The sequence below is a fragment of the Sapajus apella genome, unplaced genomic scaffold, assembly GCF_009761245.1.
Source record: "Sapajus apella isolate SASKATOON/1434 unplaced genomic scaffold, GSC_monkey_1.0 scaffold78, whole genome shotgun sequence".
Taxonomy (NCBI): Eukaryota; Metazoa; Chordata; class Mammalia; order Primates; family Cebidae; genus Sapajus; species Sapajus apella.
Window position 1 is genome coordinate 8941806 of NW_022437018.1, and position 19879 is coordinate 8961684.

The window sequence follows — 19879 nt, forward strand, 5'->3', positions numbered from 1 at the left end:
TAATTACTTATTTTTAATCATCTAACTTTATACTTTTTATGTGAAAGGCACATAGCATTAATGTTAATACGAGACAGTGATATGAGACTTGAGACATCACTAGGAAATTACTGCTAGGGCAAACATCACTGATGTCAAGACCCTGCTACTTTGGCAGAATCAAAATTTTTCCTAAGGGAATTTCCTAAATAATAGGTCAGTTACTACCGCTCATTATTACAATAGTATATGATGATTTTCTAGCTCAGAGTACACTTGATAATACTTTCTGGAGAGTAAGTGTTTATATCCCTGAATCTCCACAATTCACAGCCTTAAGAATAATTACCTTGGAAAATGGTGATTTGGAGCATTAAAAGAAACCAGGAGTGATGATAAATAGGAGTTTAGCAGGTTAAAATACACTGAAAGAAACTCAATTCTCAGACAGTTATGACAAGAAATATTGTATGTAGACTTTACATTGAGCCTTCTAACAAAAGATCTGGGGAAGCAAATGCCTTATGAGATTTAAATCTCCTATTGCCCTTTCTGATTTATTCCAACTAGCTAGTTCAGATACCTAGGATAACCGTTTATTTTACAAAATAATGTATTTGGGTAGTGTTTAGGTAGGATGACTAGGTCACTTATTGTCCAAAATGGGACAATAAGCATAAATCAGGACTGTACTGTTGAACGCCCTATTCACAGGAGAAGGCATGCTAATAAAAATCAGGTAAAAATGGAGAAAGAGAGAGAGAGAAAGTTACTGCAAAAAAAAAGAAAAGGAAAAAAGGACCCAAGATCACTTGATGGTTATTTGAAGAGAATGAAATTTACTGCGAGTTGGTGACAGGGAGGGAGCTACATGTTTGAGTCAAACAGGTTTTTTTTTTTTAATGCCAGCTGCTAGCCCTCTCCATTACTACCCAGCTACCAGTCCTTTTTTGGTGCAAGGACCTACCCTCCCAACAAAACTGAAGCACCCGCCACAAAAGATTGCTGAATTACAGTCGCTGTCCAAACCTCTGCATGAAGTATTTACCCTGGTGTGAAAAATACTATATGCAGATTTTAATTTCTTATCATTTTAGATTGTTTATTTGAAACATAAATTGGTTGCATCCTAGTGACATTCCTTTTTCAAATTATGACACTATCACAAATTGTCATTTGCCACATTCTCAAACAACTGAGTATAATTTGAGAGGCACAGATAATCTCCCCTTCATGGAAGAACCAAAGAATACCTCTTAAGGCAATACTGTCATGTCAGGCAGTGTGGAGTGTGCTGCTACTTGAGGAGAAAATGTGCTGCACACTTAACATCTGACTTCCTGCTTGAATTAACGTATGTCAAAATCTAATGCCTTACACTGAGAAAGTCATCAACATATGATGTTGATGTAGAGAAGAAAAGATACTACAAACAATATATGTAATATTTTTCATGACGGAGACTTACTTTGACCAGGAAGTAATTTTCTCATTATAAACAATTAGAAGCAAAAATATCCCTCCCATACAGATTTAGATAATAAAGAATATTTATTTTTATCTTTGTTACATTTAGGAATCATATTTTGTGTAATCAATGTTAAAAATTACATGCAATTTCTGTGCTACATGGATATTATAATGAAATAAGTATTTCCTCATATCATAGCCTTTTAGTGTCACCTCAATAAACAATGAGCTAGGTCTTTTAAACTTAAGAAAAATTTATTTTTATATTACATATTTTTAAATACATGATAGCAATTGTATTTAATATAAATATCTAGTGAATCATTATTTATAGAAACTGCTTGAAACAGTGTATAATTAAAAAGAAAATTACTGACCATATTCTATTCCTAAATCATTTGGTCCTTCCACTGAAATTTAGGTTCTACACACGGTCAAGCATGGTGCCTCATATATCATACAGCTTCAATAATTTTTATCCAATTAGCCACAAAAGAATAAACATACCTTAAGCTACATCTGTATAAAATATTTAGAAATTAAAAATTGAGAAAGAAATGACATAATGTTAACAAAATACTTTATACGTTAAAAAATTATGCCAGGCACGGTGGCTCACACCCGTAATCCCCGTACTTTGGGAGGCCAAGGCAGGTGGATCACGAGGCCAAGAGATTGAGGCCATCCTGGCCAACATAGTTAAACCCCATCTCTACTGAAAATACAAAAATTAGTTGGGCGTGGTGGTGCACGCTTGTAGTCCCAGCTATTTGGGAGGCTGAGGCAGGATAATCACTTGAACCTGGGAAGCGGAGGTTGCAGTGAGCCGAGATCACGCCATTGCACTCCAGCCTAGTGACAGAGCGAGACTCCGTCTCAAAAAAAGGGAAAAAATTAACTAACTTGCCATTCCAATAAAATTGTCAGTGCAAAATGTTCACAGTTCAACAAAGATTTACCTGAATGCAATTAGAAAAACTTATGAGTAAATGTACATACATGTGCTTACATATACCATATCATATACATATCCATAGGTATATATTTACATGAACCTTATATATATGTCATAAATACGTAAAAGTGATCCCAAACTGATGTATCACCAAAATTTGTATTTTCCGTGCCTGATTTAAATGATTTTGAAATTATGAGTAGTTGGCTATAAGTTCATACATACATGTGTATATATGTATATATTTATAGATCACATGTATGTACCTGTATGTGTGTACCCCTGTATATACACATAGGTATATATCCAATGCTAAGTCTCTTAGATTTTCCAAGTCATTTAAGTCAAATGGGAAAAATCTATTGTGATGGTGTATTCAGACATGGCTAGCTATTACATTCTACTTACTGATACATCTTACTATGTTATTTTGTTGTTAATAAGATAGAATCAACTTTAAAATGCACTGTCAATTGTAGAGAAATGATATATGTTCAACATTTGCATTGCTTATAAGCTCCATCCTAATATGAGAAATATTAAAATGTGAAAAAATATGTATTTATATTAAAACAGTATAATCATGATGTAAGGTATTTCAAAATAAGACATATCCAACAGTAAGAAACTTACTAAAGAAAATATTATGTGAGATTTTAAAAATAGATAATCAGAGCTAACTGTTTAATTGATAATGGTTCAAATTAGGACTCCCACTCTGCATACCAGTAGCCTCTAAACGTTAAGTCAAGTAGGAAATTGTGTGTGCACAAACACACAAACATAGAATAAATGTATCATGGTTTATTATTTTTCATAACTCATGGCCATAGAAATTACAAATTATTCACAGTAGAGTTAATTCCAAGTAAGCCAGAAATGATTCTGCATATATGAGGCATAAGTTTCCGTGACAAATAAGAACAAGTATATAAAATCCTACAGATACATGACCCATAACACATTACAGAGCACTGATTTCCCAGAGGATAATGTAAAACTCATGTACCCAGTAACAGTACTATTTTGGTTCTCTTCCATAACTCAAATCTATTCATGCTGCACATTTACTTTTACATAAAAATATATTTTAGTTATCTGGGCTATTTCATCTGTGACAACAAGATTCTTATTTATTTTAAATATGAGTATCCTATTTTACTCTGAAGCATTTTCTTTATGATCTTTCTGTCACCTAGACCATTTTTAAAGTGTATAACATCTTTCATTCACACATCAGATAACTTCTTGTTTTAAATCCTAAAAATTCACATAAACAGGAAGAGTTACTCAGGAATTTCATTTAATGAACTGGATTATACTTCTCTTTCTGAGAACTAAGCTGTATATATTTGATATGCTGGAATATTCCTATTACAAGCAAATAATCTCAAAAGAAATGATTAGTTTTATTTTTATTTTTGATTACTTTTATTAAAGAGAGAAAAGGTAATATTTGATCCATGAATTTTCACTCAAGTAGAAATAAATATAAGTAGAACAGTAGGGATGGAAACAGAAAAAATGGTTCTAATGCATGCAGAGGAGGGGTAAGAAAGTAAATATGCAGTTAATAAAAGAATAACACCTAGGCCTTCTATTTTTCTTAGCTTTGGGCTCAAATTTCAGTTGAGATCAGAAGGGAATTTAGTCTTATGTGCTCAAACAAATATATATTTCCTCTGCTCACCAAACAAGAATGACAGAAGCTTTTACCTGCTGGATAATTTAACAACATGAATTAGTAATTAGGATATTAAACCAAGATCAGGACTGAAGGTTCCTGAAATCTGCCTACATTTTAGGACAAGGTTTTATCTCACTGAAAAACAAATGGGAAATCTCTTGAGACTCTGACATCTGATTATATATCAGGCTCCCCTCTGTCTGTAACATGTATGTTTCCCTTCTTCTCACCATGGTCATGCTTGCTTTTTCCGTCACCTCTTTAGAACTTGCTTTCTTTAATTAGCAAGGGAGTCCCTTTGTCATGTAAAGCACTGGTTCTTTCAAACTAGCATCATCCTTTGATGCTTTTTAGATCTTCATAGGAATCATAGGTTTTTCCTGGGAATACTCTAAGCTCATCTAAATTTTAGATATATAGACCAAACTACAGATATTAATATTTTAAGGAGACTTTATGATAAAATAAATATTAAGAAGTTATGGGTAAGAATAGCCAGAATGGCATGTCTAGATAATTCTTTTTGGCAATGGTTATCGAAGTACAGTGTGTGTATTAATGGTGCAGCATCATATGAGAACTTGCAAGAAACGCAGATTCTAGGATCTATCCCAGACCTACTGGATGAGGAACTTGGGTGGCAAGGGGTTGACTAGTTAAAGAAGTGGGTGGTGATTTTCACACATGCTAAAGTTTGAGAATCACTCTTGTTCTGTTGTATCCTAAACAAGTAATGGGACTAATTAACACTAATAATAATAATAGCATTTCTCAGTTCGAAAAACACAATTTTATCCCAGTTAGGGAAAGCAATCTTCTGACTGTTCCAATAAAGCTTTTATCATTTTTAGAACCATGTAGGCTACTACTTATCTGAATCTTACAGTAAAGAATTAAGCAGTTTCAAACCCAGGATTTAAAACTGTCACAGTGATCTCGCTATATGAGAATGAGGGACATTAGCAGGATAATATGGCTATTTTACTCTGAAGCATTTTCTTTATGATCTTTCTGTCACCTAGACCATTTTTAAAGTGTATAACATCTTTCATTCACATATCAGAATGTGATAGGCCACAGGGCCACAGATATAACCATGGAGGTTAGTCTGGTCAGCACTTCAGTCTCCAAATCTTTCCCCTAAAGTTGTCTTTCTTTCTATAACTGACTTTTCTCATGTCATTTTTCCCCAGATACCTTTATCAATGAATGTGTCAACCTTTCTGGCATACGACCAGCCCACAATAAGTTACTGTGGGGTGCATCATGAACTTCTCTCCCATAAGTCCTTTGAAACGAATGCACAGGAAGATACGATGGAAACACACCTAGAGACTGAGCTGGACCTGAGCACAATCACAACAGCTGGCCGAATCAGTGACCATAAACAGCAGCTAGCTTAACTGAGATCACTGGTGGCCAAGGGTTGCTACCAAACTTTGTAAACTCAAGGACAAAATGAGGAAGATGTGTTCATTGCGGACTCTAAAAACAAAACAAAACACAAAATCCACTGTTCAAATAAACAAAAAATCCAAGATTGATTCATGAAATAAAGAAGACATGAATTGTTTTAAGTCTACACTTTGTAATTAGCTAAGTTGTGCAGTATTTTTTGACTTAAACAGAGTATGACCCTGAAAAATAAAAGAATCTTTTTTTCAAAACTCATCCTACCTACCTGTAAAAACTGTACAAAGCTAATGTATTTTTCATATTGTAAAGTTTCAATTATAGAAACAACTGGTATGTACAGTACCATAATTTAATTACATTTTACTTTAAAACCTTTACACATTTCAGTTTCTAAAATTTTAAATTAACAATTATTTCTTGTGTTATTCAGAGTTACTCAGTTTTGTAGGGACTGTTTTGTTACTGCTTTTGTGCCCAGAAACCTTGACTCTAAAATTCTGTGCTGTGCGAAACATGCACGATTTTTATTATGCTTACTGCGTAGAATTTTATCTACTTGTTCCAGAAATAATACATTAACCGAAAAAGATTTAATTGTTCAGACTTGTAAGAAGTTCTTCAATTACATAGACAGGTTTTTCTTAAAAATGAAAAAAAGAAATCAAAGATTTTTTAACAGTTCTCAGACTTAACTGTTGCCTTGAATTACAGCCTAGTTTCTAAGCAGTGAAATGTAATGATAAAGAGGGTTATTTTAACAACATATTTCTGAATGAATGACTCATTATTTCATTCTTTTGAGTAACCATTGTTAAGGGTTGGGGGGAAGAATGGACAAAACCTCACTGGAAACAAAGGCCGTAACCACAGCAACAGACTTCATGATACAGTTAAAATGCGCAGCTGCCAGTGACAAAAACTTTTGTTACATCTCATTATTTTCAGGCCACGGTGGGAGTCTAGTGCATAATAATTGTACAGTAGCAATTTTTCTCCTAATTAACACAAAGGAGTTTACCTAAAAGTAACCACCAGTCTGTAAAATGTGCCTGGTTCTTAAGACAACTTTTCATTTAGAACTGTGAGACCATATTTTGGAAACATTTCAAAGGAAACATGAATTTTTTTGCATTGTGCACTATATCATTTCTCTCCTGAGGAAGAATTTTAAACATGTTCAGCTCATTCAATATAGATATGAGCCGTGGTGGAGGACTTTATCACTGAAGTAAATTGTAAAATCCTTAATATGTTATAAATTGTTTATGTTGCTAACCATAACGGGATTCACCTCCAAATTATCAAAGAAATAACTCAGAGTTATTTGACACCAGCCCAGATCATATATTGATTATACAACTGTATTATAAAGTTAATTCAAATCACATTAAGAAAACCTGAGTTTTCAGAAGCTGAAATAATCAACTCGTTTGTGTTGTTTGCTTGACATAGGTTATTGTTTGAAAATATTGTTACTTTATCAATAGTAATCACACATTCTTGTTTCTTTTTAATGGAAAACTGCAAGTTTCAATTACTGTTGCACTAGAAGCGCTTTTTATGTTGTCATTTTATATTCATGCCATCGTAAGTAGAATGACAATACATCAATCTAACAGGAGTCAATCAAAACAATGAAGAAAAGAATAACTGAAAACAATGTCAAACTTTTAAATTTTTATCTCTTCCAAAGAAATTCTATCTATAAAAGCCTAGTTTTATGCAGGTTTGTCACAGCAAATTTAAAAGCAACTTCAAGAAGAATGAACTTAAAAACTGTGGAGCAAATTTTTGTTGAAAATATATAAAGTCAGAAAGAGAAAACGGTGTAAATGTTGGAAGAAGCAAATTCTATTACTAATTCAAATGAAACTAAATGTCAAACACAGTACTTGTGTCAACTATTTAGCATCCCAGATTTTGTAACATATTTTGCATAAATTATTTGCTATTCAAAAATTTTTGTCATTTTAAGGCTAATTTTAATCTTTATGTTTTCCATTTTTTAATTTCCTTGCAATGTATTAGTCTTAGAGTATTATTAATTTTCTACATTGAGATTTGGCTTTACATCATTAGCAAATTTATAAAGGGATATAAATCTATTATTTGTGAGTCTAAAATCAAATGCAAAATTTTATTTATTATGTAAACCAAAATGTCATTTGCAAGTTTTCTCATTAGAAGTTGTCCTTGCAAAGTTAGAAAAGGAAGAATTAATTTGTGTAAACAAGCACAAATTAACATATTTATTAATAAATAGGTTTATCTGCTAATAAACCTATTTGTAGACACATTCAAATTGATAAAGATTTTTAAAATGTTAAGGTTCCAAAAAGTCTTACAGGTGTATACCCTTGATTTCCTGAAGCAAACCACTTTCTTTCTTAAATATTTTAAGTTCATCTAAAGTGAACAACTATAAATAGAAGCAATCACCTTGAAACCACAGCTCTGTGCAACCAAGGCCCTAAGCTACACCAAATAAGTCAGGATTTTTGAGATTTCTCATCTTTGAAATTCAACCAAAGGGTCTTTAACAAGAAAAAAAAAATCTGGATTATTACTATTATTTTTGCTTCATTTTTATTCTGCCATATCCGGGTTAAGGGTGAAGATGGTGACAACCTGCTGGAAAGACTGTGTCTGGAATCTTTATCACATATTTGCAATTTTTATCTGTTTTTGTCTAAAACTTTCATTTCTAATCTATCTTTTTCAGCATTCGATAATCTCTCATTTCCTCCTTCTAACCCCATTCCTATGTCTCCCTTCCTGTCTATTCCTCACCGATTTAAACAACTGAAATGTTTACTTATGTTTGGAGGTGAAAAATGGAGAGTTTGACCCAGCATGGTTACAATAACAGCCAGCAGCTGCAGCAAACAATAAAGTTATGCAGTGTTTTGAGGTTTACAAACCACATTTTACATAAATTATCTCATTTTGTCTTCATAGCAGCCCTGTGAAGACACATTAATCTCAAAGAAGTTGAGCCCTTGCCCAAAAACACAGGGCTAATAATTGGTGCAGTTAAATTCTTCTCAAAATTTACAGGCTGTTAGTTTTTCCACTGTACTAAAAGCTTTCTTTGTCTGATCAGAGCCAGAGAACTTCCTGAGATAATGGATAGAAGAAAAAATATATATATTTGACATGTTGTTTAGTAATCTCTACTTTAAATCCATTTCTCCATCTGTGAAATATTAGCTAACTGAATTCTTTCTGTGTGCTACTCTGGGCTCTCACATTAAAACTCTGTTCAAAAAGTTTAACAAGTCACATATTTCTTAACATACAAGTTCGTTTGCAAAGGTGCAGAACAGATGCTCCCAAGATGTGGATGCATGTAGGCCCCAAGGTATAGACATCAAATAAAGGAAGCACAAGGAAAGAAACCACAAGGGAAGAAACCAAAGACCTTCTAAATTGAGATTGCATAATTATAAAAGAGATCCATAGTACAAGGTTGAACACATGTTCAATACATTGCCAACTGAACACATACTCAATTCAGAGCTAATTAGGAAGGCATATAAAATTCTTTTTCTTTTGGCAAGATTTCGTAAATCTTGGATTTTTTTTTTTACTTATAATAACAGAACAATTTTCTCTTTTTACCTTATAAGAAAAATAAAATATAATTTATCCAAATTGATGTATAGAACCCAAAACATATGCTAACATGCAAATAATATATTTTACTGATCAACTCATTTTTGTCAAGTCTCTATTTCTAGTCCCTCCTGAATGTTTTAGAAAACCAGGAAACCATACAGATTTTTAATACAAATTATGTTTTTACAAGGAAAGAAAACATTTCCAAATTTAACACTCAAGACTAATCACACAATCCTAATTTGAACTCAGATCTCTCTCACTCCATAGACTGATTAGAAATAGTAAAATCTTTTTGCAAAAAATATTTTCTAAAATAAACTATTGTATAAGAGAGTAAAAATATTATTTGTTTTTGATTGTTCCTGACTGGAAGACAGATATCATCTCTCAAACTAAATATTCAAAATAAGAAACTGAATGCATGAAAACCAATACCTGATGTGAATTGTTGTTATTAAGGTGTATGAAAGAAATGCAGATGTTTGGTTATATGAAAGCATGCGAAAGGAGAGATTGAGACTGGCAGGTATTTGGCCTCAGGAGAAGAGGCAAAAAATTTCCAGAGCAGATATAATAACATCTCATATTGGCACAGCTGTTAACAGTTTATAATGCTGGGTAAAATAACAATCTTCTAATAGATCAAAAAGTCTCAAGGTACAGATGGACTGGTCTTGCAACAAATAAGAAAGAGCTTCCAACTCCTCCCATGACCTTCTTAGTTTCCCCAGCTGTCCCTAAATAGGGAAGTACCAAGTGCAAAGGACCCAGGAGCAATGTTTTCAAAATTCTGATTTACCCCAAAGGTAGGGTACCTGGACAAACGATATTTTGCCATCAATATTAATGGGAAAGAAATGTTTGAAAATGTAAAACCAAGCAAACACACACACACACTAATGGGAAAGAAATGTTTGAAAAGGTAAAACCAAGAAAACACACACACACACACACACACACACACACACACACACACCCACACACCCACCCCCAAAGTGGTGGTGGGTCTTTTTTTGAAGGTTTCTCATGACTTCCATTACAGTTTTATTGTGATATAAGAGGAAACTTATATTTAATTTCTTTAGGGTAAAATCCATGTTTTAAAAAGTCCACCATTTCTTTTTTTTTTTTTTTTTTTTTTAAGACGGAGTTTCGCTCTTGTTACCAAGGCTGGAGTGCAATGGCGCGATATCAGCTCACCGCAACCTCCGCCTCCTGGGTTCAGGCAATTCTCCTGCCTCAGCCTCCTTAGTAGCTGGGATTACAGGCACATGCCACCATGCCCAGCTAACCATTTCTTTTTTTCTTTTTTCATGCTATGAAGGACAGTGATCTTAGAGCAGCAGAGTGCCTCAGCCATCTAAGACTTAGACCACTAAGTTTCTTCCTTCTAGCTCTTATTTATAAGTTTTGTGTTATATGATATTTGTCTTCCTGAAAAGCTGAGTGAAAATTTGTGTAAATCAAATAATATTTCAAATGTATCAAGAGGCCTTGTGATAAAGGAACCTTGAAATTGTTTTCTAATCTGAAATATTACCCACTAATTTATCTTGTTGAAATTGATCTCCATATATCTTGTTATTTTAATGCAGCACACTTTCATCACGTGGTTTAAAGGTTCTGCAAGACAGTCTTTGCCTCAGACTGTATGAAATGATAGCCTGAATCCAGGTTTTGAGTCAGTCAATATGAGCAATCAGTTTCCGTCATTTCCACTTACTGACTTTACCTGGATTAATGTGGAAAATAGTAATAAGACAACATGGATGGATAAAGTTGACAAATGATTTTTTTATTTGTTTAAACATTTTCCACCTATTTTATCCTCAAAGTTACTATTAAGAGGTCAAGATGACTCCAAATCTCTTGTGTCAATACTAGATTTACTGAATCAGAATTGCCGGGATGGATTCCAAAATATGCATTGCTAACACATTAGTGAAGTGATACTAATGCATCCTAAGTTTTGAAAAATATTGCTCAAATGAATTTACTTTTCCAAAGCCATTCAATTGCATTATATTCTAATCTAAAATTATGAATTCTTGTGCTTTCCAATATCAATGTGAATCTAGTTTTCTAAGCCTGACTGAACATTTTTCTTGACTGAGGAAAGCATAGCAAAAGACAACTATACATAAAATGCTCAGGTTGCTTCCTGACAGACTGTTGTTTATAGATTTTATTCCCCATTAACTCTTTCGAGAAGCATATCTGAAAACAGTCTTAAGGCAGCTGGGTTAGTTATTTGTTAGTTGCACCCATGAATATAACAGCTGAAAAGCTGGGGGTGGGGAGAGAGGCAGGAATTTATGATGTATCAGGCACTACGTCCTCCTTGTCTCATTCTTAAAACATTTTAGGAAAGAAGTATAACCACTATTTTAAAGAAAGGGAAATAAGGCTCATGCTAATTAAATAACTTGCCAAGTCTCAGACAGTGGAGTTGAAGATTCAAATCTAGATTTGTTCAACTCTAAGGATGTGTTCCTATCCCCCCACAGCAGATTTTCAAAAGTGAGAAGAGATCATAATCAATATAATGAGGCTTCTATATTTTAATGAAGGGGGGTGTTGAACACAGCAGAAAAAGAGTTTGCCTTTCTATTTCCAAACAGAAAAATTATCTTACACTGTGTAGAGATTTCCTCCAGAATCCTAAACCAGCAGCAGCCTAATGGAAAAAAACACCCAATATTTTGTTAAAGTTTTATACATGGTTTCATAAAAAAAAGTAAACAGTTGAAGGAAAAATCATTCAAAACATAAATACCCCTAAATATTTATGTTGTATTTTCATTTGCAATCATCTTAGCTCTTTTATAAATTTATAGCCAAAATATGATAAGGAAATATCAATAATATAACCTTCAACTGGCCAAAAAAAGAGGTGAGGTTGCCAATTTTAGCAAAAACTATGTGGTTGAATGGTCAATAAAGTTACCAAGTGCAAATGACAAGGTGGAGGAAAACACCAATAATCTACAGTCACAAATTGTCAACTGGCAATGACATGGCTTGGGCTGCAGAGTATTTCCTGTGAATGATTTTAAATGGCAATATGCTTTAGAGGAGTATTATTTACACAGATGATATGGGATCTGGAAGCATACTACATCAAAGGAGGCTGAGAGATAACCTTTATAACAAGGCAGGCTCTACTTGTCCTACTCAGAATGTAATACATGTTTAAATATAAAATAAACGTCATTTCCTTTTTTCATTACTTGGAGATGGAAAAATAAAATTATTTTTTGAAACTTATTTTTAAACTCACATATTGGAAAACATCTTCCTCAGTCTCAGCTATTCACAAGGATTCTTAAATAGTCTCTCGATTCCTTTAGTGTCTCAGGAGCTTTTTATTAAATGACTGAGTTATCGCTTCTATCTCTCCCTGAATGCTACAAGTAATCCCATTGGTTAATCATATTAGCATTTTACTCCATCACAGGATCTGAACATGTAGCATCCATGAAAAACAAACTTTTATAATACATACAGCATTCAGGAGCCAGTGAAGCACTCTGTAAATCATGCCTCCTACTAAAAATGATCATGTCTATAACTGTGATTAAAACTAGGCTATAAATTTAAAACAATAAATCCAGCAAAGAAAGAAATTCTAGCACCCTAGATCTAATATCATTGTGTCTTCTCATTCTGGCACCATTACCACCATACAGAAATGTTATCTGAAATATCTAGAATAATTCTTACTGGGAACAACAAAGATGCTCCTGGTTTCTGGGTTGAAGACGTGGTGAAAGAAAACTAAGAAGACAAAAGTTACACATAACAAGGTAAGTGAAGGGAATGTGATTTATTATTAAATCATCTGCAAGTAATTTTAAAAACTAAGACCCTTTATTAAAATTTACAATAACATTTATGCCATCAAGTCTCATTGTAAAGGCTAATATGGATATTGGGATATAAGAGAAATGTGGCATTTGTGATAGCAATATATATTAGATGAGAGAGAGAATTAATTCTACCAAAAGAGAATATTAATAATAAAAATTAGTTCAAGAACTATTTCTTTTATTTCTCTAGAGAGAAACTGAATAGGGAGAGATTTAAACTCAATGCTTCATGATCTTTCCAAGGTCAAATCTGAAATAATCCAAAACTATAAACTCTGAATTGCTGCTTCAACTATATGAGTAGTTATATTAATTCACATACACCTAGTCAAAATCTGATGTTGAGAAATGAATTGTAATTTCAAATATACTCCATCTGTTCTTGCTGTTTTATATCAATGATGTATTTGCTTTCAATTACAGATCCATAAATATAATGTCCTAAACAGTCTGATGAAAATGTGGTAAAAGATTGGACCCTGCTGTTTTTCTGTTCTACCATAAGGCAATTATCGGAGTAGAATGGCCACCACAGTGGGGAGCTGGAAATATGATTTTTAAAGTCCTCTCTAGAGGCCTTATTTTATATTCATTTATAAAATAAGAAAATTATTGCCTTGAGGCAAAAGCCTGCAAGCCCCATACAAGCTCCGGTCTGACTTTACTTACACGGGAGAGGTCTAGGGAAAGGCAGTGAACATCTCCACATGCTATACAGAGAAAATCTTGAGATCCTTGTGATGTCAACATTTTTTCACCTTTGGATTTGATGGAAGCTTAAGTTCAGTGTACTGGACATCCTTCAAACCTTCTCTGCCAGTTTCCTCTTTAACAAACTTCAAACCTGAGTTTCTTGAGCCAAAGTTGGCTTTTACACACAGCTATTTAACAATGAACCCTCGTTATACTTCATCATTTTGCTGAAGAATTACATAATTATGGTTGTAGCCCTTATCGACTTTTCCCTTGCCTTTGGTTCCAGGTACGGGATAAAACGTGTGAACTTGATATGGAACATGGTACCACAGGGGGATTGGAAGATGAGCCTTCTAACAGATAAACATTTTATGCAATATAAAATAGAAATGTAGTTTGGGGGCACTTGTTTTTAACTTAACAATCTGATACAGTTTTAAGATAACGACATGCTTTTCTGCTACTGAGAATACAAACATTATTGTCTATAATGAAGACATGATTTTGTTGTCATATATGTTCGCTTGCTGAGGACACACCTCAGACAACTGATTGTGTTCTGTAATTACCACAAAGAATGCCTATTTAATTATTTTCAGAAAGAATGACTTAATGCCAAGAACTTTAAGACAAAATAACAACTGACAGTGAATGTTTACTTTTCTAAGCATTTTACATGTGTTCTTTCATTCAGTCCACATTAATATCGCTAACACAATTAACAATAATCCTATGAAGTAGAAACTATTGTTTATTCCTTATGAAGATAAGAAACTGATGCACAGAGCAATTATACAACATATAGCTAGTAAATTGTGGGGCAAGGATTCAAATCTGATTGACCGAAATATATTGAAAAACTGACCCTTCTTACTGTGGATTTAAGGTCCACTATGTAGATCCCACTGTTAAGTTCAAAATTCTACCTATTTAAGGCCATCACTGAAGACAGTTTTTGAATATAATTGATGTGTTTATTACATACCTAATATATGCCTATTGGAAGGTAAAAAATTTTTAGAGATACATGAGTGTATGATATAGTCCCCCTTTCCAAGGGACTTACAGTCTTACCAAAGAGAAAAGACATCCATATTCAACAGAAATAAAAATAAGGTGACTCAGTTTAATACCTGCAATTGCAAACAGCAGTTAGGAGAAGATAAAATGAAAGTTAATAAAGTTGTTGGGACTATCTCAAGGCAAAACTGATAAAAGTCATAGAACTTAAAACTAGCAGTGATGAGAAGGCAGTGAAGAGAGACTATTATATTTTTATTTATAGATGTCTATTATTCCAGTAGGATTTCTCATATTCATGCTCCTCTGTAAGAGAAAGACCAGGCTCAGTCTTTGTCTTGATGGCCTAAAAGTTCAAAGCCAAATTTTACTCTAGCCACAGTAAACCTCTTGGCCTTTCTAGGCAGGCATAAATATTTCCCACATTTTTCTGAGCTCGAATTCTCTTTACATTTTTATTTTTTCTTCTTTGGGGTGGGGGAAAAGCATATTAATCCTTTGTTTAAAATGTTATGTCCGTTTCAATAAAAAGCTCATGAAACATTTTGAAGACTGATCCAGGCAACTGTGTTAATTTCAAATAATTATGTGAATTAAATCAAACAACTTTTTAGAAGCTAATAATTGTTACCATCCTCTGTCAAATTACTGTTTGGCACAAATGGATACATGGGTTATAGATTGCTTGACTTTTTCTGTTTTTCAACCTTTTCAGTCTTCATGTTAGTATTGGTGAATATTAACCAGAATTTATATTTCAAAGAGTAAAAATAAAAATCATTTTTGATTGCTACATTTTATAAATAAAAAACAACAGCAGAATATGATTAAAGACCATGATAAAAATCATTCAGGTAACAGTGAGACAGTCAGGTAGGAGGGGGTCCCTAGCAAAACTCCAACCGGTCTCCACACTGGGAATGTGCACTAGGGTGAAGTCAGACAGAGGTTGCAGCCCATTTGCAGCAGGGGGGAGCCTGGCCCCTCCTCTTCCTTCGTGGGACCTGGGATTCAAGAGGTCAAGCAGGAAGTGCCCTAGGGGGGACTATGGCCTTGCAGAGAGTCCCTGTTTCCCTCTTTTCTTCCCTCTCACCCAATAAAACACTGTCTTACTCACCATTCAAATTGCCTGTAAACCTGAATTTTCCTGGCTGTGGGATAAGGACCCTGTCTTTAGCTGAAATAAGGAAAAGTCCTGCAAACAATAGCAAACAGACCAGTAGGAGAATGTACATTTACTTAGAACTATTTTTTCCTAGAGTGAAATATTTTTAGTTTATGAATACACTGACATTTAGAAATATGCAGAATTATTTCTGCCTTAAAAGTACAAATAACTGTCAGTAAAGTTGTCATTTTACAAGTACAGTCAAATAGATATATTTCTAATCTGAAACATGGTGTATAAGAAGTGACTTTAGTTCTTTTGAATTTTTTTAAGTTGAGAAATAGTCTCTTCATCAAATTCTGCTCATCACTTGGACTATTAATTTGCAGTTATCTCTGTGTTTATTTGGTAGGTACAAATTTTCATCCACAGACATTTGTTCAATGCGTCTTTCCTTTTATATTATATAATGATATTTTCATATTTTTAACTCTAATCAATAAAATAAGCATTTATTCATTTATTCATTTTTATTATGGTATTCCAGTGACTGTGATGGGAGACACAGTGATCAAATGCTTATAGTGAATAAATAATTGTGACTCAATGTGATATTTCTAATGAAGTTTGTGCATGATGCTGTGAAATGATTGGGTTTGCTGGAAATCAGAAAAGGCCTTACAGAGTAAATGCTACTTGAGAAACTTTAGGTTTGCCATTGACGAAAATTAGTTCTCTCTACAGTCTCCACATCCAGCTCCTAACTAGAATTTAGAAGTCTTTTAGATGTCTAGAAAACTGGGACTCTAACAGTTTCTAAGTCTAGTATTCTCCCCATATAGCTACTCAGTTTTTTCTACTATGTATGTCAAATAAAATTTTGAAAAAATTGTCCCTTCCCACAATCTTTTCAAATTAATCCTCAAATAAAAATCATTTAATTTAGCTATTCCATAATAAAGAATATGCAATTTTATTAAATAAATAAATTTAAAGTAATTAATAAATAAATTTAATGGGTTGTCAGAAGTGTTCTGTTTCGTTTTGTTTGAAAAATGTCCATTAAAATGCTACTTATGTGGGTTCAGAAGCCTATGATCCAATTCTAACTTCAGGAATAAGTGAAAACATGTAGAAAGGGTATACTGGGCTATGCAATTTAAATTTTAATCAACTACCAGTTATGGCATAAGACTGATGTGAAAATGAATGAGAATTAGATTATATGTAGAGTATTTTGTCTTCTGTTCTGTCACTATCAAATTTTTCATTTAAGAAATAGAAAAAAAAATAGTAAGGTGGTGAATTTGCCTGATATACCAATAAGCACAGTTGTTTTGGAAGTTGCTTGATACCATTAACTCTTTGCTTCTTTAAATAAGTATTTTTTTCCTTAACAAACACTTATCTTTATAAGATATCATTACTCTCAAACAATTCCAATGTTTATTTGGTGCTTATGGCATTTTTAAATTTAAATCTTCAAGAATATACTTTGCATTAAGATGAACCTAATAGTATTAGTGAATTCAGCAACTAGTTCAAGGCATAGTTTTCTGATCTACCTACTTAAGAAAATGAATATATTTTAATTTTAGAATGTCAGAACATGTCAGTATTAACTCAAAGACAGTTATCATGAATAATGCTATTTTAATCAATGGCAAAGGAATTGTGCCTAATATTCTAAAATACTCTTGAGGATTATGAATAGTGTGCAGTATGGCAAAGGCAGCCATGAGAATCCCCAATATATAAAATGTATACTGTATTCAAATAATTATTTCTCAAAAATATAAATTTTCACTCTGGCTAGTTTCCTATAGAGTGGTACATGCTATTTGGTAGTAAATGAGCCTGTAAAACTGAACTCATTAGACTGCAACTACTTCTGTTGAATATCTAAAACATCCTTAATGTGAATGTTTTGAATTTATCTTTTATATGTGTAGAGTCTGTAGTTTGTTAGTGACTATAAATTAAATTATAACAATCTTTAGATTTTTTAAGTTTCACAATTGTTCTGTATTCCAATTAAGAGGCTGAAAATCTAGTCTGGGAAACTCCACTTGGTTTACAAAAAAAAAAAAACAAAACACATCAATATGCTTTTTATTTCATCGGGCTCTGGCACTGTTAAGATTAGCACAAAATACTGACATTTACACTCCTGAGTGGAATAGAAGGGGAGCAGGGTGGAATGACGATGGCAAGTAATTGGACAATTGGACAGTCTCCAGAAAGGCTTTGAGAAACACTATTAAATCTCTATCTGCTGATTGAAAATTCCAGGTTCATAACGTATAACAATAGCCGAAAATCAAGCCTTAGGTGATCTCTACCTTTCCTCTCCAGGTTTCTACCCCACCTACTTTGCAAGAACCTGTGACAATCTTTTAATTAAAACATCTGAATAATTAAACATTTTAGGCTAATGATGACAAGAAGGCAGGCTATATTTTATTCCTGTTGTCGAACTGCCCAGTGTATATTACATTTGCTATAATTACTCAAAAAATCCTGCCTTAAAACATATTATAATTAAAAAGAAAAGAAGGAAAAGGGAAGAAATAGACTAAAATTAAATTAGGGTCTTACACTTATAATGAGGTGGCTCTAAGGAGGTAAGACTTAACCTAAATTAGTTTTTATTCCTTTGAATTCGTGGAATAAATGCACCTTAAATTTCTCTATTCCATCAGGACAGATCACAGGTGAACCTGGTAAGGGAGTAAGCAAAGAACAATTACACTTTCAGGGTCCTAAATCAACCACAGGGAGAATAATACATTACTCTGCTTACATTCCTCTTCCTCTCCATGTTTATGTCTCCTTCCGTATTTCCTTCTCAGTTTGAGTTTTATATAGCATACAACATACACATGTGCCAACACAATGTGAGTGACAAGACTGGGAGAGGAAAAGCTTACATTAATTTATCTTGAAAAATGAAATGTCCAATTATACAATATGCTAGAGTGCTATTAGCTCACCAAATAACATAAATAAGGTTATATTAAACTCAGTGCCAGACCTGACAACCAAACCTAGATTCAAAAGCAGGTCTTTCTTTTTTTCAAAAAATTTAATATATTAGAAGTTAAGAAAATTCACATAAGGCTGAAACTCCTTGTTAAAAAAAAATCCTTTGACATTTTTCATAAAAACAGCTCTTTGCCTGTGGCTCAATTTAGGACTTTCACAAATCACTTGAATAATGAAGGCCTTGGTTTGACATGACTGTATGTGTGATATTCTATGAAGGGTCCAGAAGCTTGTTAAGGACAATCACTAAAAAAAAAAATGAAAATATCTCCAGATTACTTTTGTCCAACCAGTATATGTTAGAAAGTTATCTGCTGGAGTCTATTTGATATACTTAATATGATATTATTATAATAGATGGCAGGATAAAAAGAAATCCACTATAGGATATTCCCATTTCTCTCCAGAGTCACGGCATCTGATACCACATACCAGTCTCCTCCAGGATACCACTATAATTTAATGCATGCAAAGTATCCAACTAATTTGCCTGTTACTGATTAGGAAATTCCACCAAAGCAAAGCCCGAAGAACTAACATTTAAACTATTTCATTATAGGGTGAAAAAAAATCATCATTCAGAAATAAAAGTACCAGTTAGTAACAAATTATGTACAAGTCATTCCCACACAGTGTATTTCAATCATTTCAGTATTTTTAGCCTCCCAAAAAAAGTGTCAGAAATGAGGCATAAATGCTATTAAACGAATCATTCACACGTTGAATAGATGTTGTCATCAGTTTGTTCTCTGAATGGAAATAATGAACAACTGATTTATTTATAACTAGTCCTCATAATAATACACCTTCATGTTCCACCCTTTTCAATGTATTATGGATACAACTGTCTTATTTTATACCTGATCTAAAATCATATGCTTCCGTAAAAATTTCTTCTTTTCCAGGCTTTCACTTAACTTTAATTTTCCTTTGGCTTGGATTGTAATTAAAATGTTTTATACTGACTTGGTTCTCTTGTCTTTTTTTCCCTTTCAATTTTCTGTTTTTTTGCC

General features: G+C 33.1%; 2 protein-coding genes and 1 long non-coding RNA gene across 6 annotated transcripts in view; 2 read left to right on the forward strand and 1 right to left on the reverse strand.

The window, feature by feature from the left end:
• Positions 1–9560, forward strand: part of LRRTM3 (leucine rich repeat transmembrane neuronal 3) — a 177102-nt gene extending 167542 nt beyond the window's left edge. The window contains exon 3 of the mRNA XM_032252668.1: positions 5285–9560. Coding sequence (XP_032108559.1) covers positions 5285–5494 — 210 coding nt within the window. The 3' untranslated portion in view covers positions 5495–9560. The remainder of the gene's footprint in view (positions 1–5284) is intronic.
• CTNNA3 (catenin alpha 3) overlaps positions 1–19879 on the reverse strand; it is a 1791515-nt gene that overhangs the window by 1170111 nt on the left and 601525 nt on the right. The window lies entirely within an intron of this gene.
• Positions 10425–14188, forward strand: LOC116533036. Its single transcript, XR_004261049.1, has 2 exons — positions 10425–12934; positions 13421–14188. It is a non-coding gene; the product is annotated as an uncharacterized LOC116533036 (long non-coding RNA).